Genomic DNA, 18,920 nt, shown 5'->3' with positions numbered 1-18,920 from the left:
CTTAAAATAAAAAATCCTGAGCCTGAACTTTTTTCCGGGTGCAGTGGATCTGACGCATACACACTACAGGCAAACAACTTTTGGCATTGAGCTTGGCAGAGCATAAGATTACCTCCAGTTTAAATGTGAATTTTAGAAAGTAAAGGTAATAATTATAAGGACATGTGAAACTCAGACTAAATAATTTAAATTCATTGAAATTCATTTAGCAATCATTTAATTTAGTAAAGGGCAATTTATACAAAAAAAAAACAAAAAACAAAGTAACAGTTACAGAGCAACAGTAAACTTTAGACAACATTTTAATTTTAAATTGCAACATTTGATGGTGTTTAATATTGTTTTTGTTCAAAACAATATCAAATTAGGTCATAAAAAATACAAAACAAACTAATACAATTCAATACACTAAACTACAAGTCAAGTGACAATATGTCTAAATTAACTTGGCCAGTAATGTGCACAGTTTAACTCTTGATTGATAACAGACCACTTTAATGTAGATTCTGCATTTTATTAACAAGAAATGTACTCTAATAAATAAAATAAGTCATGAACATCAGTGGAAATTAAACTTTGTAAATCAACACACAAATCATGTCTTTACTGGACTTTACATACTTTCAATAAACAAGCATGAAACATGAAACCTGAACAGTGAAGCAGCAACATGCCTGGATATCGTTTCTCATTACAGCACGTCTTTATCTGCAGTGTTAATAAATCCGTTAAAGCACTTGCAAAATCATGCTTTCTTTGTTCATTTGGACATATTGTCTCTTCCATTCGCGTACTATGTCGGTTTTACAGCGAGAGGAGGAGCCGCAGACACAGAGAGAAGCTGAGCGAAATGACGCTAACAGATAGCGCACTCCCGCGGCCGTATAATCAAGTTTTACCAGACATTCATTTTAGGACACAACACCTGGCAAACGACTTGTATGTTGGAGAGCGCGAGCTGCGGCCGGGTCTCCTTCGTGACATAATAGAACGTTTTTGCCACCAGTTGCATACACCAGCTTCTTCGAGCACAACACAGAAACAAGTAGGCCTACCTGGCTCTTAGTTTCTGGCACCAGCTCCCAAAAAGCTTGCCGTCTCCACCCCTTCTTCTATCCATGCCCAGCGCCATGTGGTTCTAAGGGCGTTGTCAATTAGGACGTCATTCTCTGGCTTCATGAATTTACTCTCCATTTTTTTAAAAATCTGTTCGGTGAAACAACCATCGGCTTGGATGCTGCGTTCAAGACCATTCTGAGAAAACGTTCATGCTACAGGTGAACTCGGCGGAGAAAACGAAGTGTGGTATATTGTCATTGTTTGCTGAACCCTGAATATATGCAGCAGCAAGTTCTGCTTATTTTCCAAGAAGAATACGTGGAATTTCTGACTTTAACATTGTTCAATTCATTTTCTACAATTCAGAGTCTCTGCCCACAGTTTTTATTTTTGTTTTTTTTTCTGAATCATAGTGAAAAGCCGGAGGTCCGGCATGGTGCCGGAATACTTTAAACCCTGTGTAGACCAAAAAAAACACCTAAATACAACCCATTTATTCCATTAGTAGCTCAAGACAAACACTGGACATAGTACTTCGTATACTACTGGCACAAATAACATGATTATAGATAGCAATAAGAAGCCTTTTTGTCTAACTTTCAAGTGGAATAAAATTACTTTCTTCCATAAGTAACTCACCAAACCTGTATTGCTGGACTTAGTACTTCATAAACTACTTGTACAACTACTATGAAGTACTCTGTGTACTTTTGGAAAAATTCTCTATCTCTATTTTTTGTATTTCATGCACCAAGGTTTGATAGAACTACAGTTGCAATTCTGTTTGTCCAGAACACGCTGCAGGATTAGGAATAAAGCAGACTTGTGCTTTGATTTGAACCCAGCGTGCAGGAGACTCACCTTCCCATCAGGTCCTCCAGAACAGGTGGGCTAAGTTCCCACCCTCCTACTGAGAAAATCACCTGTGATTGCCACGAGGTGCTGCTGCATGTTTGTAGCATTATCAGATATTATTTTGGCTTTAAACAACTTACATATGGAGCAAGTCTTGTCCAGGTCTTGTCTGTTCTCATTTGAAAAATAATCTGTTTTGAACATTTACTACTCTTAATTGAATTGGCACGTGTCGCATCGATTAAAATGGATTAAATAGTGAATTGGCCCACCCCTACTCTGAAGTTATCAGAGATTCTTTAACGGATGAAAAGATCTAACGAGTTTTATGACAACTGACCTGGTGAAGTCCGTCTTTAAGGCCCCAGTTCCGGCATACTGCTTGGCACAAGCATCGGCGTTGTCTGCCCAGGCTGCAGGTAAACAGACAAATTAAACCAAACATGAAGAAAACTCACAGACCAATGCTGATCCTGAAAGTCTGGTGCTGCCTAGTTTAAAGTTTAAGTTTAGTTTAGTTTAAGTCTAAAGGCTTTAAACTCTGGTTTCAGTACGTCTAATACCCAGCAGTTCACAGAAGCCCTAACAGCTAGCCACCAGAACTCTGGTTTCAATGGCCCCCATATATCAAACGAACGAGGAAATGAGCACATCTGATCACAGGAATGATCTTATGATTGGATCTGCATGTGATTCATGAAGCGGTATGTGACCAAGCCAGCGTAGGAATGATCGGGCCGTGATAAATGCAGCAGCTGAAATCCATCGTCCTTTACATGATACACCCTTAATCATTCCTGGTCCAGAGGCCCCGCCCAGTGAGGTCAAACCATGAAGAGGAGACGTTCAGCCAAAAGAAAAAAAAATTCGAAGGTGGAGATGGAAAGCCTCACATGAGGTGGAAAAGAATAAAGAGGTGCTGTTTGGCAGCCTACAAACTGGAGCGAAAAGCGTGAACAAAAACGCTTCATGGAAGAGGATCATGGAGGCCGTTAACAGCCTCGCTGTTGTTGCTCCAACTCCGGCTGAGGTACGAATAAAATTCTCAATAAGTAGCCTGTATATGCCATGAATAATGTTTTTATTTTGGATAATAGCCCATGCCTGCTAACTGAAAGTCACAGTTCTTTATTTTCCATGCTAAAAAAAACACTAAGAGATTAATGATCAATGTACTTTGTACAGTATACACTGCACTGTACAATACACTACACTACACTATACACTAGAATATGCACTGTACAGTACACTATACATGACACTAAACACTACACTATACTTGTTCTGTTCTGTTTATATCTATGTTGGGGGGCGCTGTTTCTCACATGCATGCTTTCTCTGTTCATGCATAGCATATTGTGTTGTGGCCCTTTAAGGATTGTGAATGTAAGCGTCAGTAGGTCATGTGACTAAGAATCAGGAAGTATAAGGAAGCATGTCTCTGAAAGCTGTTGTTTATCACCCGAGTTAATCAAGCGACATCTGCATACATCTTATGCCTTTGATAGCATCGTGGGTATGTATGAATTGTTACTTTGGTTATCTTCATTTGCACATCATTATTTTAAGAAAATTGTTGATTTGTGGACTTAAAAAACTACGCTATATTTCAGTGTTATGGTACTGCGATTGCTGATAAGTACACCTTTCTGGGGCATTTAAGTTTATGTGAAAGCAGTTATAAATATTTAAAAATACAATTTAATTCATGTTAAAATATATTACATAGCTAAAACCTGTGACATGTTATTATAAATTGGTCACTTCATTGTGGAGACTTGGTAGACATATGTATACACTGTATTGTATTTATACATGTTAAAAGCAGACATAGAATTGATTATGTCTTTTGTATGTTACAGTTTCACCTTTTCTTACTACATCAATAAACCTATGGACAATGGGACAACTGTCTTCAGAGTCTTGGTGTTAAGAAGGAGTTTAGCTGACTGTCAAGTTGTATTCAGCACATATAGCGAGGACAGTACAATACTGTGCATGATCAAGAGATCAATGACAACTTTAAAAAAAGTGAATAAAACGGTCAAACTGCAAAATGTCTGTATTTACTTGCATTAAACATTATTGTGTTCAAGGTTCTGTTATATGAAGCCACTTTTTAAACCGCCCCCAGAAGAGAAAATGGGAAACAGTACCCTACTGATTACATAGAGCAGTTTTACAACTTTTAGGTTTAGAAGCGACCGGTCGGCTCCCATCTCCTCCGTAGAGCTGATCACCACCTGGTGGTGAGTTGGCTCAGATGGTGGGGGAGGACGCTGGTCAGGTCTGGCAGACCCAAGCGTGTTGTGAGAGTCTGCTGGGAACGTCTGGCAGAGTCCCCTGTCAGAAAGAGTTTCAACTCCCATCTCCGGCAGAGCTTCAATCATGTCCCAGGTGAGGCGGGGGACAATGAGTCCGAGTGGGCTGTGTTCTGTGCTGCTATGGATGGACTGGCAGACTGGGGTGGTGGTCCCCCTCTTCAAAAAGGGGGACCGGAGGGTGTGCTCCAACTACAGGGGGATCACACTCCTCAGCCTCTCCGGCAAGGTCTATTCAGGGGTGCTGGAGGGGAGGGTCCATCGGATAGTCGAACCTCGGATTGAGGAGGAGCAGTGTGGTTTTCGTCCCGGTCATGGAACAGTAGACCAGCTCTACACCCTCTTCAGCATCTTTGAGGGGGCATGGGAGTTTGCTGAACCAGTCTACATGTTCTTTGTGGACTTGGAGAAGGCGCTCGACCGTGTCCCCCGGGGACTCTTATGGGGGGTACTTCAGGAGTATGGAGTGCCGGACCCGCTTGTATGAGCTGTCTGGTACCTGTATGACCTGTATCAGAGCTTGGTCCACATCACCGGCAATAAATCAGAATCGTTTCCAGTGAGGTTTGGACTCCGCCAAGGCTGCCCTTTGTCACCGATTCTGTTCATAACTTTTATGGACAGAATTTCTAGGAGTAGCCGAGGTGTTGAGGGGATCCGGTTTGGTGGCCTCAGGATTGGGTCTCTGCTCTTTGCGGATGATGTGGTTCTGTTGGCTTTGTTGGGCCGTGATCTTCAGCTCTCACTGGAGCGATTCGCAGCCGAGTGTGAAGCAGCTGGGATGAGAATCAGCACCTCCAAATCCGAGACCATGGTCCTCAGCCGGAAAAGGGTGGAGTGCCCTCTCTGGGTCTGCAATAGGGTCCTGCCCCAAGTGGAGGAGTTCATGTATCTCAGGGTCTTGTTCAGGAGTGAGGGAAGGATGGAGCAGGAGATCAACAGGCGGATCGGTGTGGCGTCTGCAGTGATGCGGACTCTGCATCGGTCTGTCGGGGTGAAGAAGGAGCTGAGCCAAAAGGCAAAGCTCTCGATTTACCGGTCGATCTACGTTCCCACCCTCACCTATGGTCACGAGCTGTGGGTAGTGACTGATAAAACAAGATCGCAAATACAAGCGGCCGAAATGAGTTTTCTCCTTAAATTGTTTTTAAATTGCCATGTTATCTGTTTTGGTTTGGAGGCTTGTTTTATTTTAAAATGCACGGATTGTTTTCATCATGTAAAGCACTCTCAGTTGCCTTTGGCATGAAAATCTTTATAATTCTTTATAAATAAAGTTTAATTTGATTTAATTTGATTTATTCTTTAACTGAGCTATTCTAATTGTCATGTGTGGGATTATGCTGTCAATCATATTTGTTATTTCCCTAAATCATTTTTTGAGAGCCTCTGTGTGCATTCCAAGCGACATTAACAAGCTATTTTATTTGATTTGTTTTGGGAAACCATTTTAATATATTATTGTTGATTACAGAATATGTGGCTGCTTATGCTTAGATGACGGTTTGAGGTTTGTTTAATTGTGCACCGCTAATCCACTGACTAAAGCTTGCATATACGATCTCAGACTAGTTGTGAGATTTGATCGTATCCAATGCTCATGTTTAAAGGAAAAAATCTCGAGCTTTGTGTGGAAATGATCATGCGCACACATTTCTGTTGTACGTTCTTTGATAAATGAGGGCCAGTAAGTCTAAACCCAGCAGCTCAGTCTGACAGTTTACAGGACTGCTAACAGCAGTTAGATCAACAACAGAACTGTGGTTTCAGCAGCACATGAAAGAACAGTTAGAGATCAAGAATGTTTGGATCATCAGGCTGTAAATGTGGAATGATGAAGGACCCCACCGTTCTTGTACATCTTCTCAAAGTTAGTCTGCTCTTCAATCTTTTGGCCCGAGTGCAGGAGTCCCATCCTCTGCAAACAAAAACACATACCAGAGGTCAGGAGTCTAAAACTTCCACAGATTCAGACTTTCAGTCTAAAAACAACAAGTGTAAAGTGTGAACTCTAACTGTGTTTGACTTTGTCAAACATTCTGACACTAAAGGTTTCAGCTTTCATTTGTTGGTTCACTGCTCCAAAAAAAAAAGGGAACACTTAAACAACACAACGTAACTCCAACTCAGTCCCACTTGTGTGAAATCAAACTGTCCACTCATGAAGCAACACTGACTAAAATCAGTTCCACATGCTGTTGTGTAAATGGAAAAGACAGCAGGTGGAAATTATAGGCAATCAGCAAGACACCCCAATAAAGGAGGTTCTGAAGGGGCCGGTTTGGCAGTGGGTCAGTAATGGTGGGGGGTGGCATTTCTTTGGGGGGGCGCACAGCCCTCCATGTGCTCACCAGAGGTAGCCTGACTCCCATTAGGTACTGAGATGAGATCCTCAGACCCCTTGTGAGACCATATGCTGGTGTGGTTGGTCCTGGGTTCCTCCTAATGCAACACAATGCTAGACCTCATGTGGCTGGAGTGTGTCAGCAGTTCCTGCAAGACGAAGCATTGATGTTATGGACTGGCCGCCCGCTCCCCAGACCTGAATCCAGCTGAGAACATCTGGGACATCATGTCTCCATCCACCAACACCACGTTGACCACAGACTGTCCAGAAGCTGGAGGATGCTTTAGTCCAGGTCTGGGAAGGGGTCCCTCAGGAGACCATCCGCCACCTCATCAGGAGCAGGCCCAGGCGTTGTAGGGAGGTCCTACAGGCACGTGGAGGCCACACACACTACTGAGCCTCACTTTGACTTGTTTTAAGGACATTACATCAAAGCTGGATCAGCCTGTAGTTGTTTTTCCATTTTAGTTTGGAGTGTGACTCCAAATCCAGACCTCCATGGGTTAATAAATTTGATTTCCATTGATGATTTTTGTGTGATTTAGTTGTCAGCGCATTCAGCTGTGTAAAGAACAAAGTGTTTAATAAGAAGATTTTATTCATTCAGATCTAGGGAGTTATTTTACTGTTCCCTTTATTTTTTAAGGAAGTGTAGTTTCTCCAGACAGTTTCCTAGAAAAACCTAAAACTGGGTCAAAGCTGACAACGGCTGTGGTCAAACATTGTAAAGACATTACGTACGCTGCCCTTACAATTACCACCTCTAGTCACTGGCGCTGTAACTGGGATTGAAGCCGTAACTGTCGTGTTGTACCTGCAGCTGTGACTGAAGAGCGCGCCGGGCCAGCAGGCTCTGGATGACATTGGTACGGTCCAAGCAGTCCATGCAGTTGCTCCGAAACGTTCCCTCTTGGCTCTGCAACACCTTCCCGTCCACATCCACCAGGAAATATCTGAATCCAAACATACACCCTTAGGTTGGATGAAGGTGAACTTCCACACACTCATGCACTCAGAAGATCCGACCAACCCAAACTCATCCTGTATCTCAGTGACCATGTCCACTAAGATCTGAAGGCGGTGCCACCTCATCCGACTGCACTCCTTATGGAAGTCAAACGCTATGTACCTGCGGGGAGAAGAGTTCACCAGAAATTCTTCAAACCCGTCAGCTTGAGTTTTATTTAAACACCAACACATCCAGCTCAGCGTGAAGTGATGTTTATCTTTCTTTTTTTCTGTTCCTGCTTGGACTACTGCTTTTCTATATTTTTAACCTAATCACACGGAGAAATGTTGATTTGCATGGTTTGCGATCAAATAATCTTTTGTTGCGCTCTGCACCATTTGCCTGCACTGAACTGGGAAAAAGGGCCTTTGTCTTCTCGGCCTTCCACATGGAACATGTTGCAAAAGGAAATTAAAAGAACTTATTTCATTAAATGACTTAAAATTCAGACTGAGAACACTTGAGAGCCTGTTTAACTTGTAAGTCTTTTCATAATTTGTAAGTATTTTAACTGTTTATTATAACTGTTAATAGTTGTAATTAATATTTTAGTTGGTCGGGACTCCCTTGCAAAAGAGGTTTTTAATCTCCATGGGACTTCCTGGTTAAATAGAGGTTAAATAAAGAAATAAATCTTACTTGATCATGCTGTTAGCCAGACCGGTTACCATCTTATCAAAAGCTAACTCCAAAGGTTTTTCTGAGCCTTTCTGGTTGATCTGTGAAACAAGAAAATTGGGGTTCGATCAGCAGCATGTTTGAAGTCAAAGTGGTATAAAACGTGCATACTGCAGGTTTTCTTACCGTACCAGGTTCAAGATGACTTGTCGTCCATAGAGAATAATCTGAGAGTCAAAGTGTCTTTGGAATCCATCCAGCTGAGAAGGAAACAGGATGAAGATGTATGAGAGGTCAAATATAAAACCACAAAGAGACAGCGTTAGATGTGAAACCGTTGGAAATAACAGACATGGTTGATGGCTTTGCTGATCTGTGGCTTTGGCTTGTACTTGAGGTTGGGTCTTTGGGACCAGTAGAAGGGGATGGAACCTCTAGTCTGAAAGGAAACACACCATGTTTGCTTTCGTACATTCATTTTACCAACACAACACACTGGTTTTAAAACTTTAAACCCAGTCTACAGTGGCTTCACAGCCAGTGAAATCAGTGTGGAGTCATGTGACCCTGTAGACTGGGAGCTCTAAAACCTGTCTGATGGTTTCACGTGTCTTCGTGGAGGGTCTGTTGGACTGACCTGAACAAATGAAGCTTTGGCTCCTTTGTACTGAACGATCTGCTCCGTCTCCACAAAGTTAGCAGCATGGCCCTCCACATCAATCCCTGCAGACACAAAGACAACCTGGACTTGTCACATGTCCGATTCTCACTGATGTCCTGAAGCAGCTCCGATTCAGTGTCATTAACCCTTGTGGGTCGCTTCAATTTACAACCTGTTCAGGTCAGAGAGAGAACCGTCCCAGAAACCACAAATTTACCTTCTTTCCTTCTTTAGTTAAGCTTCAGTCACAGTCAGAACAACCAAATATGCAATTATTAAAATTATTTAAGCCTTTAAATACTCATTTAATTACATGTCACCATGTTTATAAAAAATAAAAAAGAACTAGGGATCTTATTTAACCCTTTAAAGCCTGACCAGAGACAAAATGGGGGGGAGAGTAATTTTATCTGGAATTTATTTGGCTCTTTAGCTAAATGTTTAGAAATAATTTACAAAATTCATTTTTGTATATTTACATTTATTACTGTGTGATACGTCATTGTATTATTATCATTACTGTATCCAGCAGAGAACAGAAAACAAGTATTTTTAGCCAAATTGTTTGAGAGGATAATCAGTGACCAGTTAAAAGAATTTTTAGAATCGCATAATATTTTATCTCCACTCCAATCTGGTTTTAGAAAACAGCACAGAAAATTTTTTTTTTTGCGGGTGTCACAGGTAAGTGACGTCATGAGGTAAGTGACACTGGTGAGTGAGAGACGGCAGACTGAGACAAGGCGCTAAATAACAAATTCATTTATTCAATTCTGTACCATCGCCAATTCACTAACCCTGTAAAAACATTGTTTTTTCTAAAGAAGGAAAAAGGAACTTATTAAGAGATACTCTGGAGCACAGCGGGGAGGATTTGGCTAGCCTGACCAGTTACATAGATCAGTGCTACGAATTAATAGTTATGGGGAAGTCAAACAAAACTTCGACTCCGTCCACCTCTTCAGCGGCGAAGCGACAGCGCGATGAGGAATCACCTGGATCCATCTCTCCTCCGAGCAAAGACTCAACGGATGTATTAATATCAATAGATAACAAGCTCTCCAGCTTTGACGCCCGTCTGAGCTTGTTGGAGATTCTCCACCGAGAGTTCCAGGCCGTCCGAGAATCGCTGGAGTTTAGCCAGAAGCAGGTGGAGGCGCTAGCGACAGAGAATGTCAACCTTAGGGAGTCGGTGAAATCCCTCACGGAGGGAGTGACCCGACTCACAGTAGAAAATAGAAAAATAAAAGAAACGGTAATAGACCTACAGGCCAGGAGTATGCGGGACAATCTGGTGTTTATGGGAATCCCAGAACAGACGGATGAGGACCCTGAAGCCACTGTAAGAAGCTTTATATCCACCAAACTTAAACTTCCTGCAGAAGTTACAAATGATATACAGTTTCACCGAGTCCATCGTCTGGGAGGAAAGAAGCCCGGAGCCCAAAGACCGCGGCCTATTGTTGCAAAGTTCGGGGATTTTAAGCAAAAGGAAAGAGTTAAACGCCAGGGCCGAGAACTAAGGGGAACCAACTTTGGAGTAAACGACCAGTTTCCAAAGGAAATTCTTGACCGGAGAAGAATCCTTTTCCCGATTAGACGAAAATTCATCACGGAAGGATCCCGAGCAGTCATCGCAGTGGACAAATTATTTATTGACGGCCAGCTCTACCGGGACCCCAACATCACGCCGTGGCTCTTCTGATTCCAGGTGCTGTAAGTCAATCTCTCACAATGATCACTCTTAACTCGCCATTATAGATCACTGACAGTAGAACACACCGCTCGTCCTCACCACAGCCTCTACACCTAGATCGATGTATTTTTTTTCTGTTTTGTTTTTCTCTTACACACAATCACTCTCACTTTTCACTCTCTTTCTATTTCACGCATTCACTGTTAATTGTAATCCAGCTCGTAATATCAGCAGCGCACGCAGCCGGTCGAACACCGTCAGGACGCACAGCCGCACCATACATGATACATATAAACACTCGCGTTTTATGTATGAGAGAACACGCATTAAGGTACATATACGGATATTTAACACACGGATAAACACGCGCAGTCAGGCTGCATGCAAACACGCGCGAACACGCAAGAGGGGCGCACAAAGACACACGCGCCAGTAACACGCATGAAGCATTAAACCGTTCACAATAACCATGTTAAAAATCGTCTGTTGGAATGTACATGGAGCCGGTTCCAGGGAGAAGAGGTTGAAGATCTTTAATAAATTACAGGAGCTGCAGGCTGACATTGTCTTACTACAAGAGACTCATCTAACAAACTCAACCATAGATCTTCTTAAAACAGCTCAGTTTCCTCATGTTTACTCAGCCTGTTATAATTCTAGGCAGAGAGGAGTAGCTACTCTTATTAATAAGAGACTAAATTTTGACATAGATAGCACAGTAGTGGATCCGGAAGGCAGATTTCTGATAACTTTATTATCTATTTGCAATATCAAATTATGTATTACCAATGTGTACGGCCCCAATGCAGATGATCCCTCCTTTTTCCACTCCCTGTTTGCTACACTCCAGAATTATTCAGATAACAGAATAGTGCTAGCTGGTGATTTTAATGTAGTCTTGACTGAACAAGATCGCTGCAGCACATCAGGTAGTCATCGAGTCTGGCAGTCGTCAGAAACTATCAAACAGTACATGAAGGATTTTGGTCTTTGCGATGCTTGGCGCTCTCACCATCCTAAACTAAGAGAATACACCTTCTTCTCTTCAGTTCACCACTCCTTCTCTAGAATAGATTATATTTTAAATAGTAATTCACTAATGGGCGACATTTCAGAGACTCAGATACATCCAATCAGCATCAGCGATCATGCACCAGTTTCATTCAGTCTGAGAATCAAAAATAATAAACCGATTGGAAAAAGCTGGAGATTTAACACCTCTTTATTGAAAGATCCTGAGTTTATTGATTATTTTAAAAAAGAATGGTCAATTTATATAGAAAAAAATGACATGCCTGAAACTTCAGCGTGTCTCCTTTGGGAAGCAGGAAAAGCAGTAATGCGAGGGAAAATAATTTCCTTCTCCTCACATAAGAAGAAGAAGAAAACAGCAAGAGTTTTAGAATTAGAACTCAGGATTAAATCATTGGAGGAGGCTTACCGCATTTCCCCTGAAGAGCACACAATGAATAATATAAGGAAAACTAAATTGCAGCTTAAAGAAATTATAGATAAAAAAACACAGTTTTTAGTGCAAAGACTTCGCTTGGAGAACTTTGAACACAGTAACAAATCTGGAAAGTTTTTAGCAAATCAACTAGAAACAAACAAGGAGAAAACAACAATCTCCTCTGTTAAAGATCAAGACGGAAACATCAGCCATGACCCAGACAAGATAAATGACACGTTTAGAAGCTTCTATAAAACATTATATGAATCACAGATTAATCCAACAGATGAACATATTGAACAATTTTTAAACAACATTAATCTACCAAAACTAAAAAATGAAAATAAAATAACTTTAGATGCACCTATTACTGTAGATGAACTCCACGAAGCTCTGCAACATATGCCCAACAATAAAGCCCCGGGTCCAGATGGTTACTCAGCAGAATTTTACAAGGAATTCTGGACAACGCTAGCTCCTACATTTTATAATATGTTGTTAGAAATACAGGAAAAACAAAAAACACCGCAAAATATGAACTTAGCTAATATAACACTATTGCTAAAACCAGGCAAAGACCCCACACTTCCATCCAGTTACCGTCCCATATCTTTAATAAATGTAGACCTGAAAATAATTAGTAAAGCTCTTGCCAGAAGGATAGAAAAAATAACCCCTCTTATAATACATCCGGACCAGACAGGTTTTATAAAAGGTCGACATTCATCTACTAACATGCGTAGACTAATTAACCTCATAGATTACTCTACTTTACATAATCTAGAATCCACAATCATTTCTCTAGATGCAGAAAAAGCCTTCGACAGGGTAAACTGGAAGTTTCTATTTGCAACACTAGACAAATTTGGGTTTGGGCCTTCTTTCATAGAGTGGATTAAAATATTATATAATAACCCAAATGCATGTGTGAAAACCAACGATCAAACTTCTCCAAGCTTCCGCTTACAGAGAGGCACCAGACAGGGCTGCCCACTCTCCCCCTCACTTTTTGCCATATTCATAGAGCCGTTAGCAGCTGCTATTAGACAAAATATAGAAATTAAAGGAATCCAGGGCAAAAATATAGAACATAAAATAAGTCTTTATGCAGATGATGTATTACTCTTCCTTCAGAACTCACAAACATCACTCTCTCAGACAATCACGGTTATTAATAAGTTCTCATCAATATCTGATTATTCTATTAACTGGGCTAAGACTACAGCCATGTCCATCAACTGTGACCTACAAAACATCCCTAATATCAAAATACAGACAGGAAACATTAGATATTTAGGTATAAATATTTCCCCCAGATTATCAGATTTAACAAAATTAAACTATGTTCAGCTACTAAAAACAATAGAAGATGATCTCTTACGGTGGAGGCGCTTACCCATCTCACTAATGGGGAGAGTTGCCACCATTAAGATGATGATCCTACCTAAAGTTAATTACTTCTTTTCAATGATAACCACTAAACCCTCCACCAGTTGGTTTAAATCTCTGGACTCTTTCATATCCAAGTTTCTTTGGAAAAAACAAGCCGTCACGTATCAGTCTTAAAACCTTACAGCAGACTAAAGATAGAGGAGGACTGGATCTACCAAACTTTAATCACTACTTTATAGCTAACAGGCTGCAGTACATCTCAATGTGGCTCAAACCCAGTTATCTGGATGAGCCGTGGCTAGATGGGGAGCAGGCTTTGTGTGAGGACTTAGTCATCTCTGACCTACCGTTCATCAGCTCAACCATTAAACCATATAAGTGCTTTAAAAGCCTTAACATCCGTTTTTCCTTAATGGCTTGGTGGGAATTCTGTAAGATAACCAGATCTTCCCTCTTTCCATGTAGACTTACACCCATCTGGAACAACCCTGACATCCTGCAGAACAAAAAGATGATAAACTTCACTCAATGGAAGACTAAAGGAATACAACAGTTAGGACAGATAATAGAAAATGGAAACTTTGTATCTTTCAACACAATTGTCTCACAGTATGGAATCATCAGTAATAAATTCTTAGAGTACCACCAACTAAAATCAATTATATATAAGAAGTATACCCCTGTACAGTTAGACTTGCAGCTTCCTGTCAGAATAGCAGAATTCTTGAATCTTAATACTCCAAAATTATTATCAAAAATATATAGATTACTTGCAAAGCTAGAAGACAGGATATCTCTCCCAACTTCAAAATGGGAAGATGATTTATCTAATAACTTTGATAAGAAAAGATGGTCACAAATATGTTTAAACACGTTTAAAATGACTCAGAATTCAAATATACAACTAATACAATTCAAAATTCTCCATAGAACTCATTATACAGGACACAGGATGTTCAGGATGGGCCTTTCATCATCAGATATCTGCCCACACTGTTCTGAGAACACTTCTGATAGCTACATCCATGCGCTGTGGTCCTGCACACCTGTCCAAAGGTTCTGGATTAAGGTGTGTGAAGATCTCTCAAAATGGTTTAAAACCAGTTTTTCTGCAAACCCCACACTTTGCCTACTGGGCGACCTGGGCGACACCAACATAGGAATACACTCCATAAACTTGGTCCTCGCAGCCTTATGCATCGCAAAGAAAACTATTCTTGTGAACTGGAAAGATAAGAATAATTTGTCTATCCAGCAGTTTAGAAATCTCCTGTTAGATCACATCAGCATTGAGACAATGTCTGCCTCCTCCAGGAACCAATCAGATGACTTCCATTCCCTCTGGTCCCCTGTGACTGGCTACATCACTTAAAGTAGGTGGAGGATTGCGGCTTCGCTGGGATGACGGTGGATGTGGGTGGGGGGTCCCTGGTGGCTTCGGGTCTCCGGTTGTCTCCTGGGTGGGGATCTCGGCTGCTCCACTGTTGGGTCGGCTGGGGGTTCCGATCTGGGCGGGTGGCATTGGGTAGGCCCCGGGGTGGGGCTGCCTCGTGGCGGTGGGGGGTGGCTGCCGGGGTGCCTGGGTCGGTGTCCGTCGGCCCCTGGCCGGGTGGCCGGTCGGGCCCGGGGGGGGGCGGGTGGGGGGCCCCGGGCTCTGGGGCGTCGGGTCTCCCCCCGCTCCTGGGGGTGGGGGGTCTGCCGCTGCTGGGGGGGGGCTGGGCCCGTCCGGATGTGCCGTGCCGGGGGTTGGTCCGTGCCCTGGTGCTTGGTCGCAGCCCCAGAACCTGGGTGGGGGTGTGTGTATATATAGGTGGGTGTGTGTGTGTGTGTGTCTGTAGGTATGTGTGTGTGTGGGTGGGTGTAGAGGGATGTGTGTGCTGTACGTGTGTGTAGGTGTGTATGAAGGTCTGGGTGTGTGCGTCTATGTGTGTGTGTGTGAGGGGTGTGCGGGTGTATGTGTGGAGGTCTATGTGGGATGTATGTGTGTGTGTGTGAAGGTGTGTATATGTGAGTGTGTGCATGTGGAGGTCGATGTGTGTGTGGAGGAGTGAAGGTGTGGGTGGAGGCGTGAGTATGTATGGAGGTGTTTGTGTGTATATGCAGGTATGTATGTGAGTGTGTGTGTAGTAGTGTATGTGTATGGAGGGGTATGAGAGTGTGTGTGTATGTGGGCGTGTGTGTATGAAAGTTTCCATGTGTGGGTATGGAGGCACCGGTGTGTGTTTTTATAGGTATGTGCCTGAGGTGTGTGTGTGGAGGTATGTGCACGTTTTGAGGTGTTTGTGTATAGAGGTGTGTGTGAGGGTGTGTGAGTGGCTGGAGGGAAAGAAAAAAAAAAAAAAAAAAAAAAAGGGTGTGTGTTTTTGCAGGGGTTAGGACGTGTCCTCTGGGGGGCGCCCTGGCCGGGTGTCGGGGGCGTGGGCCTGGGGTTCCCTTCCTTCGCCTCGCCCCCCTCCCACTCAGAAAGAGGAAAGTGGCCCCTTGGGCTGGTGGCTGGCCCCTGGGGGGGTTTGTGGCGTACCTGGGTTGGGTGGCTGCTCCGGGCCTGTGACGCCCTTCGGGGCCGGCGGAGGACGGGGGCGCCCTAAGCCGCTGGCGGGTCGTCTTCCAGGGGGGAGGTTCACTCCCCTCTGGACCTACATCTCCTGACCTCTCCCCTCCCCCACTCTTCACTACATACACAGGTAGGGCTGTGGGAGGTGTGCTTGTTGCGCTGGGCGGGGCAGGGGGGTCATCATAGTGGCCCCACTGCTTCGCCAAGCGGCAGCATGCCTCCCAGCTTTTAATTCCACTTAGTCACTGAGCACAAATAACATTTGCAACATACAAACACGTTTTGGGGGGCGGAACATGCGAGGTCAGGTGGGTGGGACTGCTCAGGTGGCCCCACCCCCTCCTCAATGCAGTTACTGCCCCCCAATTTTAACTCTTTTAATTGCAAACAGCACATAATATATTCCCTCGCTAGTGGGGGAGGGAAGGGGGATGGGGTCTTTAAGCGCCCCTGTCTCCATGGATGGCCCGGGGGCGGGGCGGGCCGGGTGGCCTGTCGCATTGGCCCGGGGCGTGGGCGGGCTGTCCCGGGGGATTCTGGCTGCTGGCCCTGGGGGGAAGGTGCTGTTTTGGGGGTGGGGAGTGGGGGGGTGGGGCGATGTGGGGGGGTGGGGGCCTGGCTCATGTCTCCTCGCCTCCTGGCTGAGGCTGTCCCCCCGGGACATAAGGTGGCGGGAGGATGATGGTGAAAGGATGGTGTTTGTGTGGGAGGAAGGTGTATGTGAGGGAGGATGGTGTATGGGTAGGAGAATGGTGTGAGGATGGGTAGTGGAAGGATAGTGTGTGTGTGTGTGGGAGGATGGGGTATGTGTGGGAGGATGAATGGTGAAAGGATGATGTATGTGTGGGAGGATGGGGTATGTGTGGGAGGATGGATGGCGGAAGGATGGTGTGTGTGTGGGAGGATGGATGGTGTATGAGAGGGAGGATGGTGTATGGGTAGGAGAATGGTGTATGTGTGGGAGGATGGGTAGTGGAAGGATAGTGTGTGTGTGTGTGGGAGAATGGGGTATGTGAAGGTGGGATGTATGGTGTAGAAGAGGGAGGATGGTGTATGTGTGGGAGAATGGTGTATGTGTGGGAGGATGGGTAGTGGAAGGATAGTGTGTGTGTGTGTGTGGGAGGATGGGGTATGTGAAGGTGGATGTATGGTGTATGAGAGGGAGGATGGTGTATGTGTGGGAAGATGGATGGTGGAAGGATGATGTATGTGTGGGAAGATGGGGTATATGTGGGAGAATGTATGGTGGAAGGTTGGTGTGTGTGTGGGAGGATGGACGGTGGAAGGATGGTGTGTGTGTGTCGGAGGAAAGAGTATGTGAGGGATGGATGGTGTATGCGTGGGAGGATGAATGGAGGAGTGGAAGGAGAGTGTGTGTGTGTGTGTGTTTGTTTGTGTGTGTGTTGGTCTGGGGGGGGGCAGGACTAGTTCTCGGGGTGTGCGGCTGGGCACTGGGGTGTGGGGCTGGCCTCTGGCGGTGGCCGTCTGGGCGGGCCGGGTCCCCCCGGGTGGCGTGCTGGCCCTCGGCCTGTGGGGGTGGGGGGTGTCCCTGCGCTCCTGGGCCCGGGCCCTCTGCCCCGTCTGTCCCGGGCGGCCGGTGCTCGGGGGGGTCGGGGACTGCTGGCCTCGGCCTGCCGGGGCCGGTGCCCTGTGTCCGCGGGGGGGCTCCTGCTGGGGTCTCCTGCTGCTGTCTTCCTGGGCGGACGAGTGGTCGTCTCTGTGGACCGGTCGGGGTCTGTTGCCTACGGGGGGGCTGGTGGCCTGGGTCTCGGGACCGCTGGCCTGACTCTGGCCTCTGTTCAGGTGAGGTGGCATCTGTATGATCACTCTGCATGGTCACTCCTTCCTGAACGTCTCCACTCCGTACATTCTGTATGTTGACATAGTCTCTGCGTCGCCGTGTAGCCGAGTCCTCCAGCACATCCACACAGGTTTCTCTGCGCGTGTTCTTGAATACAGCAGTTTCACTTATATCTATTATCATATTTTTTTTCCTCAATATACCTTTTCTCTCTATTCTTATAATTATTCTTAAAATTTTATTATTATTTCTGTTATTATTATTATTATTATTACTCTTATTATTATTATTATTATTATTATTATTGTGATTATTATTATTGTTACTATTATCAACTAGTTGTGTAATGACCTACTGGCTAGGATGATCTTAAATATATATGTTGTAAGTAGTATGGATTACATGGTCTTTTGTATGATGTCTGAAGTCCCCACCTGCACTCCCCACACCCTTTCTGTCCCTCTCCCTCCCCTCCCTCTTCTCTCTCCTTTCTTTTCTCTCTCTCTCTCTCTGTCCCCTCCGGTCGAGTCCAGCATTAAGAGTTTGATTTAATAAAGTTTTTCATATCATCAAGAGGGACTTTATACATGTAGTATAAATCCCTGCTTGATAGAGTAAAATTGCCCAGCATCAGACGGCAGCCAGACATTCATTCTGTTTGCAACGATGCTGGACAAGACAGGTGAAAAAAAAAAAAAAAAAAAGAAAACAGCACAGCACTGTTACAGCTACTCTGAAGGTCCTAAATGACTTAACTGAGGCTCTGGACAGCAAAAAATATTGTATAGCTCTTTTTATTGATTTATCAAAAGCATTTGATACAGTAGACCACAGATTGTTGGTACAAGCATTACATCACACTGGCTTATCTACACATGCAGCTGCCTGGTTTGCCAACTACCTATCAAATAGAACACAATGTGTTCAGGTGGCGGGAACCACCTCTTCTTTTCTGGACATTACCAAAGGGGTACCTCAAGGCTCAGTGCTGGGACCCATTTTATTTTCAATCTATATAAACAATCTCTGTAATAACTTATCAAATGCAATGTACCATTTTTATGCAGACGATACCATTATTTATTGCTGTTCTACCTCTCTCACTCAGGCTTTTGAGTTTTTACAATCTGCTTTTAACATTGTCCAGTCTCGTTTAC

The 18,920-nt window shown here is 44.0% G+C and overlaps 1 protein-coding gene across 1 annotated transcript in view; it reads right to left on the bottom strand.

Moving 5' to 3' along the window:
- Positions 1–18,920, bottom strand: part of sacm1lb (SAC1 like phosphatidylinositide phosphatase b) — a 38,813-nt gene that overhangs the window by 5,521 nt on the left and 14,372 nt on the right. Inside the window, exons 9-16 of the mRNA XM_041988168.1 lie at positions 8,847–8,932; positions 8,562–8,648; positions 8,401–8,469; positions 8,231–8,310; positions 7,613–7,711; positions 7,397–7,535; positions 6,084–6,153; positions 2,255–2,327 (exon numbers count right to left, since the gene is read on the bottom strand). Of these exons, the coding sequence (XP_041844102.1) occupies positions 2,255–2,327; positions 6,084–6,153; positions 7,397–7,535; positions 7,613–7,711; positions 8,231–8,310; positions 8,401–8,469; positions 8,562–8,648; positions 8,847–8,932 (703 nt within the window). The remainder of the gene's footprint in view (positions 1–2,254; positions 2,328–6,083; positions 6,154–7,396; positions 7,536–7,612; positions 7,712–8,230; positions 8,311–8,400; positions 8,470–8,561; positions 8,649–8,846; positions 8,933–18,920) is intronic.

Source organism: Melanotaenia boesemani, chromosome 6, assembly GCF_017639745.1.
Source record: "Melanotaenia boesemani isolate fMelBoe1 chromosome 6, fMelBoe1.pri, whole genome shotgun sequence".
Taxonomy (NCBI): Eukaryota; Metazoa; Chordata; class Actinopteri; order Atheriniformes; family Melanotaeniidae; genus Melanotaenia; species Melanotaenia boesemani.
This window is presented reverse-complemented; position numbering and strand designations above follow the sequence as displayed.